At 42.7% G+C, this 25853-nt stretch overlaps 1 protein-coding gene across 5 annotated transcripts; it reads right to left on the bottom strand.

Annotated features, from left to right (window-relative positions):
* Positions 1 to 636: 636 nt before the first annotated feature.
* On the bottom strand, positions 637 to 24098 carry LOC120065075 (protein kinase C-binding protein 1-like). 5 transcript variants are annotated; one of them, XM_039015768.1, is made up of 21 exons: positions 23971 to 24098; positions 13454 to 13524; positions 12950 to 13101; positions 11954 to 12175; positions 11554 to 11667; positions 10841 to 10906; positions 10367 to 10459; positions 10185 to 10272; positions 10040 to 10095; positions 9875 to 9952; positions 9607 to 9722; positions 8968 to 9479; positions 8584 to 8727; positions 8195 to 8362; positions 7503 to 8048; positions 6915 to 7424; positions 6574 to 6767; positions 5129 to 5209; positions 4939 to 5017; positions 1807 to 2046; positions 637 to 1682 (listed from the first exon to the last, which is right to left on the bottom strand). In XM_039015768.1, exons 1-21 carry the CDS (start codon positions 23982 to 23984, stop codon positions 1507 to 1509), a joined length of 3720 nt encoding a protein of 1239 aa, XP_038871696.1. In that variant the 5' UTR covers positions 23985 to 24098; the 3' UTR covers positions 637 to 1506. The 5 variants fall into 5 exon arrangements, with proteins under 5 accessions (XP_038871696.1, XP_038871699.1, XP_038871697.1 ...); XM_039015771.1 differs by having other exon boundaries at positions 11954 to 12097; XM_039015769.1 differs by lacking the exon at positions 23971 to 24098 and adding an exon at positions 21694 to 21763.
* Between the last annotated feature and the right edge of the window lie 1755 nt (positions 24099 to 25853).

Below are 25853 nucleotides of genomic sequence, written 5' to 3'. Positions count from 1 at the left end.
GCGTTGGCAGCCTTTCTTATCCAGTGATGTCCCTGGAAAAGGGACCGCATTATACCTCCAGAATGTTGCAGACTATTTGTCAGATAAAGGAGAGCTGGAAGGTATGTGGCTATATTGCTCCGTTGTTACCACAGCACTAATGAAGGCCAGGAGTGGAAAGATTCTGATTCCAAAACAAACCACAGGGAAGCCAGGGTATTGCCATATGCCATATGTTGGTGAATATTTTTGTAGGCACACTGGTGATTCCAAATCAAAATTCCAGGTCACACAGCAACATATTTGAGGGCATATGCGACTGAAATGGTGGTACATTAGAGCCATGCACAGTTTTAGAACAACACACCTTATTTATTTACAGAATGTAAACAAACATGAAATACAACAGAGTTCCTTTAGTCTCTTCTCTATACCGGGACAGGGAGGAATGACTCCATTACAGTATGCTGTAGGAGAATAATTTGAAAATCAAATAGGGTTTCCTGCAGATGAGTGAATAAATTGTAGTAGAGCGTTCAAACCTGACATACAAAGACGTGTTCAGTTCACCGTAGCCGATCATTTTCAACCAAATACATTTATGTTTTTGTATCATCATGTGGGAGACACATAGAAAATGCAAGGGCTTTCAAAAACTAGTGTTGTATTCTGTTCCCTCTCAGGGCCTGTGTTTGCCATAAATATGGTTTATTTCTCAGTGACAACAATACAAGATGAAAGAGTATGAACACAGAAATATGAATACAGGACAAATGTGGGTTGCATTATGATGAACGTTAGTCCTAAGGGAGGAAAGAAAAACATTCTGAAATGGAAAAGCTTCATATAATTATCTCTGTACCATATCTTAATTCAACAGGCAGTCCATCGAACATTATCTCCTCAATAAAACTGTAGGCAACATTCCAGCATAAATAATGAATAAATTAACATACAAGATGGCGGATGAAAATAATTTGTATCAACAATAATCTGAAGCCATGTTCCATTCTGGTCCATTCACATTACGTTTGGTCATCTGGGTGATCATTGACCAAACTGTCCAATTCTTTCACACAGTACCAAAACGTATTATGCACTCCCAATACAGTTTTATTAATATTACGTATAACAATAGATACACTTTCTGTACATCTGCCTCACACACCCAACCCTCAAATTTGGCCATGAAAAGCTGCTTCTCTATGAGCTTGCAAAGCGTGTGTAATGCAAGGTGATGGTGATTAAGAGAACAGGTGGCGCTCTCTAGTGGTTACTTGTCCTATAGTACTTTGGGCATAAAGTACATCTGGACTTGAGATGGAGAAGGATGATTATAGCGTTTGGGAAAGACGAAATTCTGGTCATTATCACTTAAAATAAAAAAGTATTTTGATACCTTCAGAGCAGCAGCTTGAAAAGACTAATGCTAACAAAACGTGTCCATGTACAGTAGCTAAGAAGGTGTCGGTATTTTATGTTACAGGTTCAAGTGTGATAACTCAATGCCAGGGCAGGGGCTCAGTGTTAGGACAGACTGACAGTGACATTGTCCTTGCTTTTCTCCATGTTAGAGTCTTTATCTGTGGGGGCAGATGCTGTCGTTTCTCTGGGAGAAGTTTGACCACTGTTGGACTGTCCTGAGGCTTTGTTTGGGCCGTCTACCGTGGACCCTGACTCAGGCTCTTGCTGTGAGGCTGTCGCTACAAAATGAGAACAGGAATATATAACTATACAGTTGTAAGACAATTAGTACCTGTATTCAGATGGAATCAATGTTCTTTAACTAGTATAAATTCAGCTTTGAATATGGCTGGTGTGTGTTACCTGATTGTGTGCAGGACTTCATGTGTTCTGGCCAGTGGGCTTGCTGGCAGGGGTAGTCACAGTAGCTGGTGTTCCAGCAGCAGTAGAAGATGGCCTCCTTCCTGCAGTTGGCACACCACTGTTTCTTTTTGGTCTCATCCACCACCTGCTGTTTCTCCACTTCTGTCTGCTTCTTTACCTCCGCCATCAGACGCTCCCTCTCCTGCTCCAGACTCTGCCTCATCTCAGCCATGGTTAACTCTGCACATGTACACACATCAGACAATAACATAACCTTTTCCATAGAATAATGTGATTAATTCTCCTCAGTCAATGACATCCATTGTTACAGACGGGTTGGCTGACAACCTCGTGAAAATCGCAGTTGTGGAAAAAGTACCCAACTGTCGTACTTGAGTAAAAGTAAAGATACCTTAATAGAAAATGACTCAAGTAAAAGTCACCCAGTAAAATACTACTTGAGTAGAAGTATTTGGTATTAAATATACTTAAGTATCAAAAGTAAATGTAATTGCTAAAATATACTTACAGTTGAAGTCGGAAGTTTACATACACCTTAGCCAAATACATTTAAACTCAGTTTTTCACAAATCCTAGTAAAAATTCCCTGTCTTAGGTCAGTTAGGATCACCACTTTATTTTAAGAATGTAAAATGTCAGAATAATAGTATAGAGAATTATTTATTTCAGCTTTTATTTCTTTCATCACATTCCCAGTGGGTCAGAAGTTTACATACACTCAATCAGTATTTGGTAGCATTGCCTTTAAATTGTTTAACTAGGATCAAATGTTTCGGGTAGCCTTCCACAAGCTTCCCACAATAGGTTGGGTGAATTTTGGCCCATTCCTCCTGACAAAGCTAGTGTAACTGAGTCAGGTTTGTAGGCCTCCTTGTTCGCACACGCTTTTTTAGTTCTGCCCACAAATTTTCTATAGGTTTGAGGTCAGGGCTTTGTGATGGCCATTCCAATACCTTGACTTTGTTGTCCTTAGGCCATTTTGCCTCAACTTTGGAAGTATGCTTGGGGTCATTGTCCATTTGGAAGACCCATTTGCAACCAAGCTTTAACTTCCTGATTGATGTCTTGTGATGTTGCTTCAATATATCCACATAATTTTCCTGCCTCATGATGCCATCTATTTTGTGAAGTGCAGCAAAGCACTCCCACAATATGATGCTGCCACCCCCGTGCTTGACGGTTGGGATGGTGTTTTTCGCCTTGCAAGCCTCCCCCTTTTTCCTCCAAAAACAACGATGGTCATTATGGCCAAACAGTTCTATGTTTGTTTCATCAGACCAGAGGACATTTCTCCAAAAAGTATGATCTTTGTCCCCATGTGCAGTTGCAAACCGTAGTCTGGCTTTTTATGCCGGTTTTGGAGCAGTGGCTTCTTCCTTGTTGAGCGGCCTTTCAGGTTATGTCGATATAGGACTCGTTTTACTGTGGATATAGATACTTTTGTACCTGTTTCCTCCAGCATCTTCACAAGGTCCTTTGCTGTTGTTCTGGGATTGATTTGCACTTTTCGCACCAAAGTACGTTCATCTCTAGGAGACAGAACGCGTCTCCTTCCTGAGCGGTATGATGGCTGCGTGGTCCCATGGTCTTTATACTTGTGGACTATTGTTTGTACAGATTAACGTGGTACCTTCAGGTGTTTGGAAATTCAACCAGACTTGTGGAGGTCTACATTTTTTATTCTGAGGTCTTGGCTGATTTATTTTGATTTTCCCATGATGTCAAGCAAAGAGGCACTGAGTTTGAAGGTAGGCCATAAAATACATCCACAGGTACACCTCCAATTGACTCAAATGATGGCAGTTAGCCTATCAGAAGCTTCTAAAGCCATGACATAATTTTCTGGAATTTTCCAAGCTGTTTAAAGGCACAGTCATCTTAGTGTATGTAAACTTCTGACCCACTGTAATTGTGATACAGTGAATTATAAGTGAAATAATCTGTCTGTAAAAAATTTACTTGTGTCATGCACAAAGTAGATGTCCTAACCGACTTGCCAAAACTATAGTTTGTTAACAAGAAATTTGTGGAGTGGTTGAAAAACAGGTTTTAATGATTCCAACCTAAGTGTATGTAAACTTCCGACTTCAACTGTAGTATCAAAAGTAAAAGTATGAATAATTTCAAATTCCTTATATTAAGCAAACCAGTAGGCACAATTTTCTTGTTTTTTTATTTTCTGCTAGCCAGGGGCACACTCAAACACTCAGACATTATTTACAAACGAGGCATTTGTGTTTAGTGAGTCCGCCAGATCAGAGGCAATAAGAATGACCAGGGATGTTCTCTTGATAAGTGTGTGAACTAGACCATTTTCTGCTCAGCTAAGCATTCAAAATGTAACGAGCACTTTTGGGTGTCAGGGAAAATGTATGGAGTAAAAAGTACATTATTTTCTTTAGGAATGTAGTTAAGTAAAAGTAAAAGTAGTCAAAAATATCAATAGTAAAGTACAGATACCACAAACAACTACTTAAGTAAAAATACTTTAAAATACTTTTTAAGTACTTTACACCACTGTGAAAATGATGTATGTGCATCATGATTCTGAATGGTCAGATAGCTAGCAACAAGAAGCTGCCATGTGGGGAATTGTAGGTGGCTCGTTTCAGCTCATTGTATCTTGTTATTGATACCGTGTCTTGTTTTGAGGTGTTTTGGCTGATTTCATGTCAATGCTAATATGGCGAAATTCGCTAGCCAGCTAACCAACAACTGTAACAATGCATTTGAGAAACAACAAGTGCTTATTGTGCAAATGCATTTATGATTTCAATACATATTGAAAACGAAATATAGGTTACGTGTTGTCAACAATCATGTCAATGCTAATATGGCAAAAATTTGCTATCTAGCTACAACAATAGCAATGTATTTGAGAGACAAGTGCTAATTGTGCAATTGTATTTATGATTTCAATAAACATTGGAGGTGAATATTGTTTACGTGTTGTCAACAATCTAAGCCAACCCCATCTGTTTTGGCCCATAGTTGCGCACATGTCGGTTTTGTTGCTAAATAACCAACCCGTCTATACTGAGAGACAGTCCTTTGACCCAGAAATGACTGGGTCATCTGCAGTGGAAGCTTGAGTAATGCAAAGGTCCTTACCTAGATTGTGCTTCATTTCTGAAAGCTCCTGTTGATGAAGCCACTGCAGTTTTTCTATTTCAATTCTCAATCGTCTTATCTGTGTGGGAGAGACAAGGACATACATTCACTCCCCAGAGTCATACAGCTAACTATTATATGCAGGGTGTTATTCGGTGCCTCTGAGAGAGACCAGCAGATAGATACATACCTCTGCTATTGTGTTCCCTGAAGTGCTTTTGGAAAGCTCGGTGTACAGCTCAGTCATCGTCCCTTTGATTGCATCCACTATCTGAGGAAAAAGGAGAAATGAAGCAAAACTGTCCAAAGTACCCAAGAGACCGCTGACTAGTAATAACTTCATTAAATAATAACTCGTATTTGATTGGTTGAGAATCTTTATCACACTGCCATGCAATCTCCATAGACAAACATTGGCAGTAGAATGGCCTTACTGAAGAACTCAGTGACTTTCAATGTGGCACCGTCATAGGATGCCACCTTTCCAACAAGTCAGTTTGTCAAATTCCTGCCCTGTTAGAGATGCCCCGGTCAACTGTAAGTGCGGTTATTTTGAAGTGGAAACGTCTAGGAGCACCAACGACTCAGCCTCGAAGTGGTAGGCAGCACAAGCTCACAGAACGGGGCTGCCGAGTGCTGAAGCACGAAGCTTGTCTGTCCTCGGTTGCAACACTCACTACTGAGTTCCAAACTGCCTTTGGAAGCAACGTCAGCACAAGAACTGCTCGTTGAGAGCTTCATGAAATGTGTTTCCATGGCCGAGCAGCCGCACACAAGCCTAAGATCACCATGCTCAATACCAAGCTTCGGCTGGAGTGGTGTTAAGCTCCCCACCATTGGACTCTGGAGTAGTGGAAATGCGTTCTCTGGAGTGATCAATCACGCTTCACCATCTGGCAGTCCAATGGACAAATCTGGGTTTGGCGGATGCCAGGAGAACACTACCTGCCCCAATGCATAGTCCCTACTGTAAAGTTTGGTGTAGGAGGTATAATGGTCTGGGGCTGTTTTTCACGGTTCTGGCTAGGCCCCTTAGTTCCAGTGAAGGGAAATCTTAATGCTACAGCATACAATGACATTCTAAACGATTCTGTGCTTCCAACTTCGTGGCAACAGTTTGGGGAAGGCCCTTTCCTGTTTCATTATGACAATGCCCCCGTGCACCAATCGAGGTCCATACAGAAATGGTTTGTTGATATCGGTGTGGAAGAACTTGATTGGCCTGCACAGAGCCCTGACCTCAATTCACCTTTGGTATGAATTGGATCGCCGACTGCGAGCCAGGCCTAATCTCCCAACATCAGTGCCCGACCTCATGAATACTCTTGTGGCAAGTGAAGCAAGTCCCCGCAGCAATGTTCCAACATCTAGTGGAAAACCTTCCCAGAAGAGTGGAGGCTGTTTATAGCAGCAAAGGGGGGACCAACTTCATATTAATGGAATTAAAAGTTTGACGAGCAGGTGTCCACGTACTTTTGGTCATGTAGTGCATGTAAAATTTTCCCCCAAAAGTCTGTATGCTTCAATAAGCTCTGCTCCAAGCCCCAAACTATCGTAATATACTGATAGTGAGTGTAGTGTACATCCTTCAGCTTGTTTACTCTTTGGCCATCAGTCCAAGTCTTGCATACTCACTTTATTAGTGTACTTGGCGATGTCAGCTGCTACGTCTGCTGATGCGGTAGGGATCTGGAAGTCCCCTGCCATGGAGGTGGAGGGGCCACTGCCTACTCCGGGAGCTGCCATCATGGCCACAGAGGCTGGGATACTGGTCACCAGGGTAACAGCCGACGTGGACGTACTGAGTGGGGGGTCTTTCTGCTGGACAGCTACAGTAAACAACAACAATCAAAACTAATCATTGACATCACAGTCATGGTATTTAGGCCTGCGGTTGCACTCAAATAGTTTTTTAGCTGTCTCCACTTTCTCTGTAGTGTGCTAATTTTTAATTATCAACTAATACTGTGGTGTACCTTTGACAGATTGCCTGGTCTGGTACCGCGTGCTTTGGGAAGGTTGCTCTGGCGATAATGAGGATGAAGATGTTGCAGATGCCGGCGTTTGGGGCAATTTTTGTGTCTGTGGCTGGCCAGGTGATGCTGTCTGCAGCTGAGGCGTATCTGGCTGCGGATTCTGCTGCTGCCGCTGCACCTTCTGCATGTGCCACTTCTGGGAGGAAGTCTGGAACTTGTTGGTGGGGTTCCACACCACTGCCCGCTGCACCACCGGGACAGTCTCCCTGGGCAGCAGAGGGCGCTGTTTCTTCACTGCTGTGGTGGCGGAGGAGGCTGTGATGGAGGCTGTTGATGTGGCACTGGCCAGGGTGGTGGGGCCAATGGTGGTGGGAGCAGCAGTAGTGAAGGGCACCATGTTTAGAGGGATGGCTAGTGGAGACTGTGATGAATCTTTCACACTGGGGGTTAAGGAAGGGGCTGTGTTGTTTTGAGATGGAGTAAGGCCACTTGATGGGGTGGGGGCTTTACCTAGAATGGAAAGAAATTAATTAATAACAGCAACTATTATTTTTGTCAAATAGTGGTAGAGAATAGGAGGACTCTCACCGTCTGTCTTATTGGTTGGTGGATCTTTGGTGGCGTGTGCATCTTTCCTAGTCCTCTTCCGGTCTCTGCCCCCCTGGTCCTCCCCCAGGTCAATCACCAGCTCCCTCTCAGAGTCAGAGTCATCCACCAGAGAGGTCTGCCTGGCCTCCTGCTTCACCTGGGGCTTCTCTCTGGGGGCTGGGGACGCAGGGACTGCTTTGGCTTTCTCTGGGGGCTCTTTGTCTGACTCTACACCCTGCTTCTCTTTCGACAAGGATTCAGAGAGGGTAGATGGTACCCCTGCATCTCCCATGGTTGCCGTTGCAGTTGCTGGCCCCGGCCCCTCTGTTTTGCCCTCCTTGTTTTGGATGGGGGGCAGGGGGTCTTTGGACCCCCTCTTGGAAGGGTCCTTCTCGCCCTTGTCATTGGCCTCAGTGTGCTGGCCCACTTTAGGTTTCTGTTCCTCATCGCTGGCATACTCACTGTCACTCGAATCGGATTTATCAGAGTCCTCGGAGTCGCTGTGTTCCACTCCCTTATACACATCCTCAGAGATCTCATCTATACCTGTAAGCAGAGAGGGGAAATTGGGGTAAATGTATAACATCAAAGGTTTCAGCAGTGGTTTGCATGGTTGTTATCATACAAGTAAAAAAAAATTGTCCTGGTATCTTAAAACGGTTATTTTCTAGCAGTGCGGTTAGGTCACTCACCCAGCTGGGCCTTGCAGCTCTTGATGGTTCTGTCCAGGTTGAGCTGGAAGCGGCTCCTGATCTGTCTTTTGGGTGAGGTGAGGACTGGTGGCACCCCCTGCTGTTGCTGCTGCTGCTGCTGCACAGTCTCACTCAACTCCTTTAAGTCCATCTCGGCTTTGCTTCGGTCTGAAAGGCCAGCACAAGAAACCACAAACAATGTTATGAGCTGGTTGAAATCAGCCACAATCACTAGACCATCAAGTAGAACTGCCTCTACATGTGGTTAAGGTTTCTAAGGTTTATGGATAGTGTTTTGCTGTCATGAAGCCTTACACAGGTCAGGTGTGCTAAATAGCTGAACTTTGATGATGATTGAGGTTTTGATGACAGGTTTTGTGGCAGCTCACCCAGGTTGAGATTAAGGATGCTCCCTGTGGGTGTTGCTTTCTCCTGCTTGGGAACGAGAGGCAGGGCAGGGCCCTGGGAGTGGAATGGTTTAGGGCTGTCCTTGGCACCAGAGACAAGATCAGGTCGAGTGGAAGCCGGTGATGCTGTGGGGAGTTTTCAGATATACAGTATCTATCAATGTCATGCTCTTCCTTGGATCTGCATTTAAGAGGTAGGTTTTATTAAAATAACTTATGGCAATTGTGCATTGAAGAAGAACTCAACATGCACTTCGTTTACAGTGCTTGATTTAAAACAAAAACCAGAGTCTAGGTTGCTGTTACAGTATATTCCGTAGTCCCAGGACTCTCCAGACCGTTAGAGAGGCAGTGTGCAGTACCTACCTGTGCAGTCCATGGACTCCTCCCCAGCACTGTAGTGGCTAGCTGGGGCTCTAGCCTGGACCTTGTCTGGTGTCTCCTGCTCTCCATCAGAGCCTGTGTGACCAGAGGAGTTAGTGCTCATGGGCGAGCGGGGCATATCTGTCAGGGAGATCCTCCGGCCTGCACTCCCTCCAACCCCGCCCATGCCCCCGCCCCCTCCTGTCACCACGCTCCTGGACAAGGGCATCTTGGGAGATGCAGTCATGTCGAAGTTGAACTTGATCTTTTCATGCTTCTCCGGCCGGACCGAGCCGGATGAGGGGTTGGCGGGGTCCAGCAGCATCTGGTACTGGTTGTCAGGGGTATAGGGCGTCCTGAAGGGTGCGTAGGTGAACACTCCAAACTTCTTCCTCATGTTCTCCACGTAGACCTCCATTTCCTGCATGGCGCTGTTGAAGATGCTCTTAGTCTTCTTCACAGAGAAGGGAATCTCCTTGGACATGAGGTAGCAGTTGTTTAAGGGGACCCACGCCCTGGAAGGTGAAGAAACATAACACAACTAAACAGCTGGCTAGAGACAGAGGCTAGAGACAGAGAGTTGAGAAATGCAAATGCACTGATGAGTATAATTGACATAGGTAGGTACCAAAGCGGAATTACCTGTCGTGTTGCCCAAAGAAGCGAGCATCCACCTGCCCATCTTTGTCCCGCAATGCTTTGGCAGGCCAGAATGGAAACCCCTTCAGCTTGGCCCACACCAGAGGGTGAGGATCACTCTGAGCAAAGCAAGCAGGAAGACTAGTTATAATACTGAGACCATTATATAGGCAGCATTTGGTATACACAAGGCACTACAATTCCAATGTATGACTCGTTTAGCACAAGCTTTGATACAAGTAAATAAGAGAGTTTAAGTAACTGAACTCACACATGGCTCACAGAACCAGTTGTCTCTCTTTTGGCAGGCTGACAGATAGCATTCCGGACAGACTTCAATCTCATTCATCTGAAAGAGAAGAATCATTGTAGGTGTAACAATTGTAGGTGTCTTCTGAAGGCCTGAAAAAATTATTGAACGCCTTCCCATACTCACCTCATGTTCACAGATTTTCACTATGACTTTAGCTGTGGCAGTAAGCTTATGATTTCCTGGAATAAGAAGGTCACCATTAGAAATAACTACAAACCAGTTATTGAAACCAGTGAAAATCCATTGCAATCTAAACACGGACACTGACCTCCATTATAAATTATGCAGTTGTGTAAAATCCATTTCACATCTGCCAAGAAAGCTTCGGTACAGCCATACATTTTCTTCTTTGTATTCTGGAAAAATAAAATAGAAAAGGTCAGTGATCAACAACTGGTAAGGTTTGGGATTGTAGTTCTAACCACAAAGAAATAAGCACGGAACATTAACCTTCTCTAATGTACAGAGGTCCATGGCGTGAAAAATATACTCTGCGTAGTCCGGATGCTGTTCAAGAGATACTGGCTTCTGGAAGGGTTCCGTCTGGAGAAGATATAAAAGAGACGTGCACAGTGAATTAACCTTCATATTCCAAATACAGGCCACACTTAGGCCAAATCCTAACTTGAGACACAAGCACAGCTACAACTTTCATGTAAATATATAAAATTGGCATCAATTCAAAATTTTGGTCAAGATTTAAAATGGCTTGCCTTGCACGCATCTCAATTTAGGATTCAACTGCATGACCTCCTTAACACACACACAGACACACACACCTTACCACCCAGACTCTACCACCCCAGGACAGACAACAGCAACTAAAAACAGACACACAAAACAAAAAGAACACTCCAAACAGGAGGGGAAAAAAACGAACGGAAAATATGATGGGGTCTTTTTTTAGTGTGTTTGATTGATTACCCAATTAAAAGCCTTTCTCTGCGTGGCGGCTGCATGGGGGGAGTGAGATGACGAGCGTGGTTGGTCCTGAAAAAGAGTAAGAGGGGCAACTGTATCCTCACCACACCACGCTTTACAAACTGCACCCTTGGTTCAATGGTCCCTTTCCTCTTTATGCCATTGTAGAGGAGGAGACTGGCCAAAACAGGCTTGGGGTGCTTTAGTGTTGTTAGAGAGCTTCCTTACTTATGACATAGGTAACCACTTTGTAATCAGAACACCAAAAGATACTTCAGACTCTGAGTATAGGAAATCATTTGGCAGGGTGCAGTTCTCTGTGTATAAGGGCAGGGGCAATGGACATCATCACTGATGGAAAATAAAACCATGAGAAAGCATTAAGCAGTCTTAGAATCAGACCATATCAACAAGCGCAAGACCATTCCATTGTGTTTGTGTGAGAGCTCTGTTCACTCGCATTGGAATTACTAATACATCTATCTCTATTCTTCAATAGTCCAATATATCTACTGTCAAAACAATTAGTCAATGACAGTTAGAAAAGGTAGAAATTAAATAGAGTTCTTCCATGACAATGTGGGGAGGGTGAAAGCAGAAGCACAAGCCATTGCAATATGCACTATATCCAGTTGATTTCCCAACAGACCTGATATTTGTTTATAGTGTTACTGGGACTAATCAGCCAGGTAGAGGAGGGAGGTCAGTGCACTTACACCTGGCTGTTTCATCTTCTGGAGTGCAAACTTTAGCAGGTAAGACAGCTGGTCTAGTGTTAGCATCGTCATTGCTTTACTCTGAGTCTCTATGCACTCAGCAACTGTTATTTTCTGAAAGAAAAGAGGTAGAGAGAAAGATGTTAGCTTCAAAGGAATTTTGCCATCTCAAAGGATATTCTCAGTATCAAGCCTCATTTTACTACCTTGACAACATCGTAAACCAACATGATCAGAATTTATTTTAGCTCCAAGATTTTGCTCAACTCTGTAACTTCCAATAAATAGGGATGTCTTTCATCATAGTCAGGGCTCAACCCCCAGCCTAAAACCTCCCACGCATTTTAAAGTTGTCTTCCTAGTAGACAACTGGTTTCCAGTCCCACCCACAAGCGAGTACCTCACACTCAGGGCAGAACCAGTCACCCTCGGGCTCTGCGGGCAGTTTGAGGCACTTGGCGTGGTACACCCTCGGGCAGAGCTCACAGCAGAGCACCTGGCCCTCGCGGTGGCACAGCCAGCAGTAAAAGTCATTCCTGCCGTCCTGCGGTACAACATCAACAGGGTCTGTGGTGAGTGCTGGCTGCTTCACATAGTAAAAGGGACCATGTCTTAGTTCTGACTGAAATGCAGGCAAGAGAAGGAGAAAGTTGGAGGGGTTCAACATTTAATTTAGGAGTGAGTTTACATGAGCAGCACAGACATGCAATAAAAAAATAATAATCAACAGAAGTTACATAGTAACGGTCCAAAGCACAGACTGCTTAGAACCCTGTGTTGCAACATAAGGCATTCAAAAATGTATTAATTGATCATTTCTGTTATCAAACTGGAAGAGAATCACTGTAGATTATATTGCAAATCCCTTTTCAAAGGTCAAAGACAGTGAAAAGGATCAGTTTGAGAAACTAGCCTTTAGTATCACTTAATGATTGGATCTGAGAAACTGTGTTTTGGTCCACACGCATTACTGTTTTGCATTGAGACAAGCTTTGATCCATGGCTTATAAACCAATGTTGCTATTATAATTGACCATTTATAAAGCTGATAAAAGTGTTAAACATTACTTGCATCAGTTTTTCTTTGAGCAATATCCAAAAACTCAATCAAATTCTTGATTTCAGTAGGCAAAATTAAGCATGCAAACACACATTAACGAAACAATAATCATTTAGATAACAATTGTATTAGGACATATAGGCTAACTGTAACACTATAAGAAAATATAAACCCTTGGTCTCACAAACATCAAATAGTCCCATGGCATACCAAAAGACTAAATTGGAACCGAAAGTTAGTTTTTTTAGTAGGATATATTGCAGTGTAACAGAAACCCAGCAGCCTCTGAAAGCCCCACAGTGTGAGCACAGAGGAGAGTGGAGGGGGAGGTCGCACCTGGTCTTTACTGCTGCTGACTGCTCCTGGTTTCTTCTTCTTTTTGACCGGGCTGGAGGAGGTCTCAGCAGGGGAGTGACCGTTGGATGAGTGAGAGGGGCTGGGCACCTTTCGTTTCTGCGCTGCTCGCTCCACTGACCCAGGGACTGAAACTGCAGAGAGGGGTCAAAGGTCAGACAAGCCAACATGACAGATGCAATATTTCTAAGAAGAAGGTGCATGTACTAGCCATAGAACAGTAGATGTTCATTGTTTTATACTGTACAGCAGATAAAACCAGTTGCCATAGCGATAAGACATGACAGCGATATGAACAGAAGCAGCACATTAGCCTCCATCTTGTACCTTGTATTGTTCAGCTGTACCAGACACACACATGCATGCACACATACAGTACACTCAACATGGGAGCAATAAAATAAACCCTTTCACCACCACCACATACTCCACACAGGCATAGGCAATCATAAGTAATAGTATAGCTCAGCTTTGTTTTTTTCTCACCTTTGGATCGTGTAGAGATCTCCATCCCCTCTACTGCATCCGACTCAGTCTTCACCTCCTCCTCAGCCACACTGACGCAGGGAAAAGAGGCACTATTAATGCCCTGTTATGACAACACCTACAGAAAAAGACTCCCAACATAGATCATTTCATCCAATGCGTTCTACAGTTTGACTCACTATGCTTCCACCAGACATGGCTTCCTCCACAGTATGTTCAGTATGCACTTGGTAACAATCATAAAATCACACTGTATAAGAGCATCTGCTGAAGTCTTACAAATCTTATTTGTGTGGATCTAGTATCATTTTCAGGGGAAAGACATAATCCCGTCTGGCTGTAAAGGTCTGCTTTAACACAGGCTCACTTGGCAGTGAGACTCACTCTCTGTCTCACTACAATGGGGTTATTCTTAGAGCGAGAGTCCATTTGGCCCAGAAGCAAACTCTGTCTCAACCAATTCTGACTGGACACAGACACACGCTGTTCATTTGGGTGCCGGCTATGGCCAGTAAGAGTCCCTCTCTTATTGGGAGAAGGAAAATGTTTAGTAAAGCAATTTCAAAACAGGAAATGCCACGTATTCATTTTTTAACCATTTATTAGAAAAAGATTCCAACATGTAATACATTAGTCTTGGCGTTAGGCTCTGATCCTTTGGGGTAGCTCACTACGTGTGTCATGTTAAGATAATAATGATAATTACAGGCAGGGCGCAAGTTACGCTATACCAATCCCACTGCAAGAAGGAAACACAGAACCAAAAAGGTGGAGGATGGGGTGGGTGCTAGAAAATGCAACCGCATACTATCAAGCAACCAACAGAAATACAGGTAGCAGAGAATGAGTGAGTAAAACTGATCAGCTAAATAGACCACCATATTAAAGGTAGGAAGTGTTTGTAGAATATGATGCGACGTCAGTTGATGCATCAGCTAATGCATTGCAGAAGCCAACACTCGGGTTCCCTGTATGAATTAGCGCTGCCCTTAATGTCTAGTAAAGCAGTGTTCCAATGTGAAGAGTTCCAGAGTGTCAAACTGACAGAATGTGATTGGACTAGGTCAAATGATTAGTTTAGTTAATTAGGATCCCCATTAGATACTGCACATTGAGCAGCTACTCTTCCTGGGGTCCACACAAAACGTACAAATACATGACAGAGTACAGAATAGTTCAAGACAAGAACAACATAAGATATTACACAAAATAAAAACATTAAATAAGAGTTATATATAGGAAAGACATCAAGGCACAACAATAAAATGTACATACAGTTGAATTCAGAAGTTTACATACACTTAGGTTGGAGTCATTAAAACTTGTTTTTCAACCACACCACAAATTTCTTGTTAACAAACTATTGTCAAGTCGGTTAGGACATCTACTTTGTGCATGACACAAGTAATTTTTCCAATAATTGTTTACAGACAGATTATTTCACTTATAACTCACTGTGTCACAATTCCAGTGGGTCAGAAGTTTACATACACTAAGTTGACTGTGCCTTTAAATAGCTTGGAAAATTCTAGAAAATGATGCCATGGCTTTAGAAGCTTCTGATAGGCTAATTGACATAATTTGAGTCAATTGAAGGTGTACCTGTGGATGTATTTCAAGGCCTATCTTCAAACTTTGCTTGACATCATGGGAAAATCAAATTAAATCAGCCAAGACTTCAGAATAAAAATTGTAGACCTCCACAAGTCTGGTTCATCCTTGGGAGCAATTTCCAAACACCTGAAGGTACCATTTTCATCTATACAAACAATAGTACGCAAGCATAAACACCATGTGACCACGCAGCCGTCATACCTCAGAAAGGTGACGCGTTCTGTCTCCTAGAGATGAACGTACTTTGGTGCGGAAAGTGCAAATCAATCCCAGAACAACAGCAAAGGACCTTGTGAAGATGCTGGAGGAAACAGGTACAAAAGTATTTATCTCCGCAGTAAAACGAGTCTTATATCGACATAACCTGAAAGGCCGCTCAGCAAAGAAGAAGCCACTGCTGGTTTGCAACTGCACATGGGGACAAAGATCGTACTTTTTGGAGAAATGTCCTCTGGTCTGATGAAACATAACATAATAAAAAACATAATAAAACTGTTTGGCCATAATGACCAACGATATGTTTGAAGGAAAAAGGGGGATGCTTGCAAGCCAAAGAACACCATCCCAACCGTGAAGCAAGGGGATGGCAGCATCATGTTGTGGGGGTGCTTTGCTGCAGGAGGGACTGGTGCACTTCACAAAATAGATGGCATCATGAGGCAGGAATATTATGTGGATATATTGTAGCAACATCTCAAGACATCAGTCAGGAAGTTAAAGCTTGGTCGCAAATGGGTTTTCCAAATGGACAATGACCCCAAGCATGCTTCCAAAGTTGTGGCAAAATGGCTTAAGGACAACAAAGTCAAGGTGCTGGAGTGGCCATCACAAAGCCCTGACCTCAATCCTATAGAAAATGTGTGGGCAGAACTGAAAAAGCGTGTGCGAGCAAGAAGGCCTACAAACCTGACTCACTTACACCAGCTCTGTCAGGAGGAATGGGCCAAAAGTCACCCAACTTATTGTGGGAAGCTTGTGGAAGGATACCCGAAATGTTTGACCCAAGTTAAACAATTTTAAGGCAATGCTACCAAATACTAATTGAGTGAATGTAAATGTCTAACCCACTGTGATGAAAGGTTGCAAAATGATGTGATGAAAGAAATAAAATGTGAAATATATCATTCTCTCTACTATTATTCTGACATGTCACATTCTTAAAATAAAGTGGTGATCCTAACTGACCTAAGACAGGGAATTTGTACTCGGATTAAATGTCAGGAATTGTGAAAAACTGAGTTTAAATGTATTTGGCTAAGGTGTATGTAAACTTCCGACTTCAACCGTACCTATTCATATTCTTAAATACAGTACAGTTAAATTAGATGTTATTTTTTAAAGAAGAGAGGCACTGTGATGCAATATGTTTTTTTATCTGTTTTTTAAGCTAAACTTGCTTTTTGCCTGAGTAACCTCTGGTGGCCGAGCATTCCACGATGATATGGCTCTATAGATAACTGAGTGACACATTCAAATCGGTTTTTGGTTTGGGTATCGTGAAGAAACCCATAGTGGCATGTCTGGTTTTATGTATGTCTGTTTGAAGTGTATGCAAATAGATTATACAAGTGGTTAGGCATTTTCAATACACAAATGTTTCTTAAAAAGACAAAGAGAAGTAGTAAATTTGTCGTCAACCATGAAAGACTATCATGTACAGTATGTTGTTGATGTTAGTTCTATGTGAACAGTTTATGGGCAAGGTGTGCTGCTTTGTTTTGAGCCAACTGCAGCTTTGCTACAGTAGGTCTTTCTTTGCTGCACCTGACCATATTACCAGACAGTAATCAAGATGGGACAAGATCAAAGCCTCAACAACTAGTACAGTTGATCTGTGTGTCAAAAAACGCAGAACCTTTTTGTATAACAGACATACAGTGCATTCGAAAAGTATTCAGACCCCTTGACTTGACATATTGTTACGTTACAGCCTTGTTCTAAAATGAATTAAATCGTTTTTTTTGCTAATTTATTGGGGGAAAAAACTGAAACATGACATTTACATAAGTATTCAGACCCTTTAACTCAGTACTTTGTTAAAGCACATTTGGCAGCGATTACAGCCTCGCATCTTCTTGGGTATGATGCTACAAGCTTGGCACACCTGTATTTGGGGAGTTTCTCCCATTCTTCTCTGCAGATCCTCTCAAACTCTGTCAGGTTGGATGGGAAGTGTTACTGTACAGCTATTTTCAGGTCTCTCCAGAGATGTTCGATCGGGTTCAAGTCCGGGCTTTGGCTGGGCCACTCAAGGACATTTAGAAACTTGTCCCGAAACCACCACTGCATTGTCTTGGCTGCGTGCTTAGGGTCATTGTCCTGTTGGAAGGTGAACCTTCGCCCCCTTCTGAGGTCCTGAGCACTCCGGAGCAGGTTTTCATCAAGAATCTCTCTGTATTTTGCTCCGTTCATCTTTCCCTCGATCCTGACTAGTCTCCCAGTCCCTACCACTGAAAAACATCCCCACAGCATAATGCTGCCACCACCATGCTTCACCGTTGGGATGGTGCCCGGTTTCCAGGCGTGATGCTTGGCATTCAGGCCAAGAGTTCAATCTTGGTTTCATTAGACCAGAGAATCTTGTTTTCATGGTCAGAGTCCTTTAGGTGCCTTTTGGCAAACTCCAAGCGGGCTGTCATGTGCCTTTTACTGAGGAGTGGCTTCCATCTGACCACTCTACCATAAAGGCCTGATTGGTGGAGTGCTGCAGAGATGGTTGTCCTTCTGGAAGGTTCTCCCAAGTCTTGGTGGTTCCAAACTTTTTCCATTTAAGAATGATAGAGGCCACTGTGTTCTTCGGGACCTTCAATGCTGCAGAAATGTTTTGGTACCCTTCCCCAGATCTGTGCCTTGACACAATCCTGTCTTGGAGCTCTACGGACAATTCCTTTGACCTCATGGCTTGGTTTTTGCTCTGACATGCACTGTCAACTGAAGGACCTTATATAGACAGGACCTTTCCAAATCATGTCCAATCAATTTAATTTACCGCAGGTGGACTCCAATCAAGTTGTAGAAACATCTCAAGGATGATCAATGGAAACAGGATGCGCCTGAGCTCAATTTTGAGTCTCATAGGAAAGGGTCTGAATGCTTATGTAAATAAGGTATTTGTTTTTTTATTTGTTTTTAACTGTTTTTGCTTTGTCGTTATGGGGTATTGTGTGTATTTAATCAATTTTAGAATAAGGCTGTAATGTAACAAAATGTGGAAAAGGGGAAGGGGTCTGAATACTTTCCGAATGCACTGTACTTCTCCCCATCTTCAAAACAACTTCTGGTCAAAAAAAGGTACCAATCATCTATCATTGTCTCATTAGAACAATTTCTCAGGGATTAGACATGCTTTTGTGAAGCCATGTATTTCATAAAATCGTGTTGAATCCTATTTACATGTGAACTCACACTTGTGCATTGATGTCCAACCTGGACTCAGGGGTAGACGTAACATAGTAAATGTAAATCCGGGACACTCAAATTGATATATGATATGCTACATTCCGTATGGTATGTATTAATTTATGGATGTCCATTTTTTTATTGTTTTATTTAACCAGGCAAGTCATTTAAGAACAAATTATTATTTACAATGACGGCCTAGGAACAGTGGGTTAACTGCCTTGTTCAGGGGAAGAACGACAGATGTTTACCTTGTCAGCTTGGGGATTTGATCTAGAAACCTTTCGGTTAATGGCCCAACACTCTAACCATTAGGCTACCTGCCGCCCCAAGACTCATCCATTTTGTATGATATGTTACGAATTACAATTCCTCCAATATGTTACGAATTGCAATTCGTATAATATGTTATGAATTTGCAAAACATATGATATGTTACGAATTCCAATTAGTTGTGGCTAACATTAGCTAGGTGGCTTGGTGTAGGGGTTAAGGTTAGGGTTAGCTAACATACTAAGTAGTTGCAAAGTAGTTAAAATTGTAATGTTGTCTGATGAGATTCGAACACGCAACCTTTGGGTTGCTAGACATTCACGTTATACACCCACCCACCCTGGCCAGCCTTAAAGATGCACTATGCAGAAATCGCTGCGCCATTGCCTGGTTGCTAAAATTCTAATAGTTTGCCTAATTTCAGTTTGTGACAAAACTAGCAAGTATCGTATACAGAATCAATGTATCATCTAAACCACTGTGAAATATATTTTCCATAACCAATGTTTGAATCTGGTGTACAAAAGACGCAAAAATGAAACTTAAGCACGGGAAGCATAGATATAGCGTACATAGAACAGATCTACCACTTCTTTAATTTGCTTTCAATGAGAATGACATATCTATAACTCACCTTTCTATGTGAATTTGGTCAGGTTGCACAAAAAGTTACATATTGCAGCTTTAACTTCTCTAGAGTAGGGGGCAGCATTCGGAATTTTGGATGAAAAGCATGCCCAAATTAAACTGCCTGCTTCTCGGGCCCAGAAGATATGATATGCATATAACTGGTAGATTTGGATAGAAAACACTCTAAAGTTTCCAAAACTGTTAAAATAGTGTCTGTGAGTATAACAGAACTAATTTGGCAGGCAAAAACCTGAGAAAAATCCATTCGGGAAGTAGTTTTTTTTTTGGTTTTGTAGTTTTCTATTCAATGCCATTACAGTATCCATTGACTTAGGACTCAAATTGCAGTTCCTATGCCTTCCACTAGATGTCAACCGTCTTTAGAAATTGTTTCAGGCTTCTATTCTGAAAAATTAGGAAGTAAGAGCAAGAGTCTGAATGAGTGGACCCTAAAGTGTCACAGAGCTTTTTCATGCGCGAGACCGAGAGAGTGCCTTTCTTGTTTACATTTTATATTGACGACGTTATTGTCCGGTTGAAATATTATCGATTATTTAGGCTAAAAACAACCTGACGATGGAATATAAACATCGTTTGACATGTTTCTATGAACTTTACGGATACAATTTAGATTTTTTGTCTGCCTGTTTTGACTGCGTTTGAGCCTGTGGATTACTGAAGAAAACGTGCGAACAAAACGGAGGTTTTTGGATATAAAGAGACGTTATCGAACAAGAGGAACATGTATTGAGTAAATTAATGTCTGCTGAGTGCAACCATATGAAGATCATCAAAGGTAAGGGATTAATTTTATCTCTATTTCTGACTTGTGTAAGTCTTCTACTTGGCTGGTTACTGTTTGTAATGATTTGTCTGCTGGGCTATGTTCTCAAATAATCGTAAGGTATGCTTTCGCCTTAAAGCATTTTTTAAATCTGACACTGTGGTTGGATTCACAAGAAGTTAATCATTAAACCTATGTAAAATATGTTTTGTTTTCTGAATTTTTATAATGAGTATTTCTGTATTTGAATTTGTCGCGCAGCAGTTTCACTGGCTGTTGAAGAGGTGGGACGCTAACGTCTCACGTACCCAAGAGAGGTTAAGTAACCTTCTGTCTTATGTAACCATACCATATCATACTAATTTGAGTGTCAAGAGGTTTATGTTTATTATGTTACGTCTAGTCTATGAGACCAGGCTGTGATGTCAAAAGGGGATTTCTCAGATTAACAAATTATACAGACATCTCATCTACTGTAAATGACTGGGCATGGATGGGACTGTATGTAACTAACTGGTTTGTAACCAACAGCTAAATGTGTCCTAGTTTCAACATGACTTGAAAAACAATCATGCATTAAACTCAATATATCTTCTCCTTCCTGTCACCCATGAATCCTGAGCCTACCACCCTTGGGTTCCATGACTGAGACTTCTGAGAGAGACAGGTCAAGGCTGAACTGAGGCAGGGGCAATGGAGAACCATCCGCTCTACAACTGCATGGTGACTACAATGCCCTCTATAATGGAACTATCCCCAGTCCCAAAACCCCCTAAATGCAACATCACACTCATGCGCATCATATCCCTCAAGAGAGAAGCAACTCAAACATTCCTGTTTCTTTGTCTTGCACAAACACAGCCCCAGCCCTATGCATGTGCATCATTTAAATGCACACTTCCTTGAATTTAAACAGTACTTTCTTGTGGGAAAGCCACTGTTTTACTCAGTATCAGCTGAACATCAACCTCCTTGTTATTCAGACACCAAATGTGTCGATCCCCTTATTTCAGCCATTTTCTTTGACGCCAAGGCACAAGCTACTGTCTCACAGCTCAGATGGGTTCTATTTCACAAGCTTTTTATTTAGCTCTAGGGGAGAGCAGCATAATTAGAATGCGAGAGTGCGGGATACCAAGATAGCAGCTCCCTGTTAGAGCAGCAAATGTAGTCCCTTTTCCACCACCTCTCTATCCCCCTCTCTGTCTTAGTTCTCCTCTCCATCTCGGGTAGAAAATGACAGCTACATCTGCAGTGACAGAGCATTGGCTTTACTGGCCTCCACCTCTGACATAACCTGTCAGCAAAGACAGAGATAGTCTCACTCAGCTACATCCCCTCCTCCCCAGGCCAGGAGAGCAGAGGGAGAGAACAGTGAAAACACAATAAATCAATGCCTCCCAATCTTCCAACAACACCCCTTCCTGTTGTTAAAGCATTGCAGAAAATACATTATTTTCATGAATATAGTGATATCACCCCTCCCATACCCTCTCTTGACACAAAACCCATGCTTCAATGTAGGAAATTGACAGCATACCTTTTTTGCTCTTTACGCAGAGAATTCTTCAGGCTTTTTTTTTTTTTCAATTAGTGAGGCCGGTGGGGGATGAGACAAAGCAGAATTTTCCAGAAGGGCCTTGCTCTTCCTGCTGCTCTCTCTGCGATTGTCAATCTTTAACCTCAGCTGTGGGCTTCTGATTGGTTTGTGCGCCACACGGAGGAGTTGCCTGATTGGGCGCCCGGCTTAGTGTGCCACACAGGCTATCTTCTCCCCTCTTTCCTCAGACACAGTGCTGCAATGCAGAGAGGATTTCTCCTCACTCTCACAAAACCTCTGCAACCAAGTCCCTCAAAGTCCATATAGCCCTCACTGGCTGTGTGCATGTTCTAAAACATGGGGGATGCAGTTACACAGGCTTAGAGGGAGCGTATCAGATTCCCTCCCTCTTCCTCCACGGCTCTGAGGCAGTGTGTATGGCGTCCATTTTGAAGACATTCCCTCCCTGCCTGCTGAGCACACTGCACACACACGGCTCCAGCTGAGGCGAGCTGCTGTAGAAAGCACACACAGCTTACCAGTAGACCGGCTCACAGGAATGCAGGAAGGGCCTTACAAAGACAGGGCTGAAAATGTCACAGGCCTCGGAATCAAAATGGACGGCTGTGGTTTAGACTGAAGAACATGCAGCCAGTGCCAACACCCTTTTCCCTGTCCAATACTTTCCTACTGGCATTACCTATGGTCAAATAAATCCTTAAGGGCTTGGACCTTTTGCTATTGCTATTACTTATTTTATTCTGCCAGTACCAGAACCAGATCTCTATTTGTAGTTAAATAAATACTAATGCTGCCATTAAGATCATAATGGACAAAAACAATGATGGTTTAACATGGAGAATAAATCTGAACAAGGTGAAGGTCGTTAGGAAAGGTCAGACTACTCAGGTATGGTGAATAATTAAAAATGAGTGCCAGAATGACATGGTTTTCTTGTTTCGTGTGAAACCGAAAGTGTCCAGTGGTTTAAAGTCTCTATAACATGGGACAGCTGCATTGGCTGTGTGTGTGAGTAGGCTTTGCTGCATGCGTTTGTGAGTATGAGGTGTGTGTTTTGTGTTAGTGAGTGTGTATCACCTGGTAGATGGCTAGTGATGGCTGTTAAACAGTTTGATGGCCTGGTAATAGAAGCTGTTTTTCAGGCAATTCAATTTGAGGCAGTTGACGTTACATGCCAGACATTAAAGCATTTTGCATGGTTGTTGTCATAACATCTGCCGACATACAGCATTCGTCTATGTGTGCAAATTCTATGAGTTCCACTAGAGATGTAGAGATTCTCATATCCTTTTGGGATAATTATATACTTTTGTCCAAGGCTCTGTCTGAAGCAGCCTTGCTTCCCTTCATCAGGCTTCACATACAAACACCCAGAGTGTCTAGACCCGAGGCACAGAAAGGGGAAGCTCTCTGGAATGGATGCCACTCCACAGCAAAGAGAAAGCTGTGAACTGAAAAATAACATTAGGCAGATTTTCTCACCAGATACTAAACTGTTGAGGCATATAATCTAACATCCAGAGACATTTTATTTCAGCTAGTTGTTAAAAAAACGGTACTGTATATGTTGGTTTAAACCCAGACGAAACATGTTCAATGATTCAACATGCTAAAACAAGAATGTGAATACTACCCATTGTTATAAACAGTAGTCTGGAAAAACACCCTGACTGTACAGCCATCATAGTTCATCTTGATTGACTACTTCCTGCTTGGAAGGTGTAAGATTAAAAGTAGTGCCATGCACTAATACCACTCTGAGGCCTAAATCATTCTTGCTGTGCTGTCATTGCTGAGCTGTCTCTTTACCATCTGTTAAATCCACTGGGATCCCCTAATGAATGTTCTCTCTCCCTGCTACGGCCCTCACCCCTCCCCACACCTTCCATTTTGAATGTACAGGCCTGTGACACAGTCATAAACCCTTACAACCCAACCACAACCTAGCCAAACTGATCAATCCTGTGCCTTATTCCAAAAGGGATATATTCCTCTTGCCATGGTATATTCTGTACAAAGGTATGAAGACAGGCTGATCCCCTATGTGACCAGAGACATATACAGTCAGCAGAGGAGAGGCAGGCAGCCTGCTGTGCTCTGCTCTCCTGCCAGGCTCCACTCCTGTGTTCTAGGGACTAGCAGGCTCTCTCCCCCCTTCTCTCTCCATGAGACAAACCTGTATTCCTGAGGCACATAACATACACAGTAGCTGGTAGCTTATTAAAGAGGAAGTGAAATAATAAAAATCAAGCTTACCTCTGTGGATGCATGGCTAACAAACTCAGTGTGTTATATGTCAATGCTTGTTAAAACATGGAGGACAAACAGCCCTCTAAGTCCTCACCCTGCTCAGAGCATAGCCACGGCTCTCCAGGCTGGCTGATCGACTGCTAGGATAGAAGCCAGGCTGTGAGTGGCCTGCTCTCACTGGCATGATGTAAGGCTGCAGCTGATTGGCTGGGGCATTTCCTGGCTGCTAATCTTTTGTTCCACACAGGCAGGCAGGAGAAGCGCTTGTGGACAGAGGAAGAAACAAGGCCCAAATCACAAGATAAACCATTTCACAGCACAAATCAGCCAAGAAAACCACATGGAGCTGTAATCCATGTCTGACCCGTCTATATTACATGGACATTTGGTTGTATTTGACAAAGTACAGCAACAGCAGCATGAATACAGGACAGGCCCAAGGCCCTCATGATTCAGGAAAAGCCTTTGTCTCAGAGATTACGCCGCAGTGAAAAACCATCCGCTGTGAAAAAAGTGTTGCACAAATACAAGAGAGCAAACAGCGAGAGACCGTCAGAGGGCTCGATCTGCAAGGTTTCCTCCTCTTGTAAATGAGATGAACTCGTGCAAATGCCTACTGGACATCAACACATTACTTAACAGTGCAAACATAGTTTAACAGAACATAGATGAGTTACTATGTTACCCTTTTTGGAGACAGAAGTTGGCACCAAGTTCTCCTGCGGCCTCAAATTATAATGTGGTCACAAAAATTTACTTTTTATGAACAGATGTGATGTGTTTTATTTCATCAAATAAAGAGAATTGCAGGAATATTTTTTTATGTGATGCTATGGGTATTTAACAAAGTATGTTTCCTTGGCAAGTAAGATTTAACAGGGTTTCAAACCTGTAGACTACTTAAGCCAATGCGCCAATGTTATTATTACTTCACTAACGTAATACTAGAATTGGGATTTCTCTGCCTTCCTAAAGGACCTTTTCTTAAGAAAACAGACTAACCTGTGGCCTATACCAGAACGGAGAGATTAAATATGTGGCTAATAAAACATTTAAAAGTCTGGTATTCCTCTCAGAATTCTGCAGATTGACAATGTACAGTAGTCCCTTCAGAGCCGTGAGAGTTGGGCCAATGCGGTTTCTGCATTATGAAGCATTTACATGACACTTCAACATTCTATGGCAGCCGTGTAAGCTCCCCATTATTATTACATGGAGAATACAATGCTATGTAACTGAATGTCTAGAATTTGAAAAATACAAACAATTCAAAAAGTTGGGCTAACTCTCTTAATATATGGCTCTGAGTCCCTCTATTGCCTATGACAGATTCTATTTTTGCCCCTTATCTGTTGCCTGGCTACCCAAACTCATTTCTCCGGCCAAACGCTACACCACGCCCATGGACATTCGTTTCTTCTCCACAATGGTCAAGTTTGTTTTGCATGACCCGTGCCCCGGGTGAGCGGAGTTAACTCATTTTATACAATGCCATTCCGGACTCAAACAATGAGTCTGGATCTGAGTCGCTGCAAGGCAGTTAACCCCCTCAACAACTGCGCCATTGGACGTTGATTAAAGCAGCCCCCCACAGCTCTCTGATTCAGAGGGGTTGTGTTAAATGCGTTGTGCAACTGAATAGATATCCCCTTTCCCTTTGGGCTGTGTTCAGTATGTTTGTACGTTCTGGGACATTCAATTGAACGGAAACGGTGTTGTACTGAACTATCAGTTGAAAATCGGAGAGGTTGGGGAACTGTCAGCATGGCTACTGCCCCTTAAATACGTCACTCATTGCTGCAAGCCACACCCACCAAATGGGAGCAAACATACCTCAAAGTCTGTTCAAGAATTTACAAGAACGTTTTGAGAACATTTCACTTAGTACA

The sequence above is a fragment of the Salvelinus namaycush genome, chromosome 20 (genome assembly GCF_016432855.1).
Source record: "Salvelinus namaycush isolate Seneca chromosome 20, SaNama_1.0, whole genome shotgun sequence".
Lineage (NCBI taxonomy): Eukaryota > Metazoa > Chordata > Actinopteri > Salmoniformes > Salmonidae > Salvelinus > Salvelinus namaycush.
Note: the sequence above shows the minus strand (reverse complement) of the source record. Positions and strands in the feature narration are given on the sequence as shown.

Coding starts and splice junctions, on each gene's coding strand:
- LOC120065075 (XM_039015768.1), bottom strand. Junction 9,953..10,039: donor TGAAAATCTGTGAACATGAG/GTGAGTATGGGA, acceptor CTTCTCTTTCAG/ATGAATGAGATTGAAGTCTG. Junction 1,683..1,806: donor GAAGTCCTGCACACAATCAG/GTAACACACACC, acceptor CTCATTTTGTAG/CGACAGCCTCACAGCAAGAG.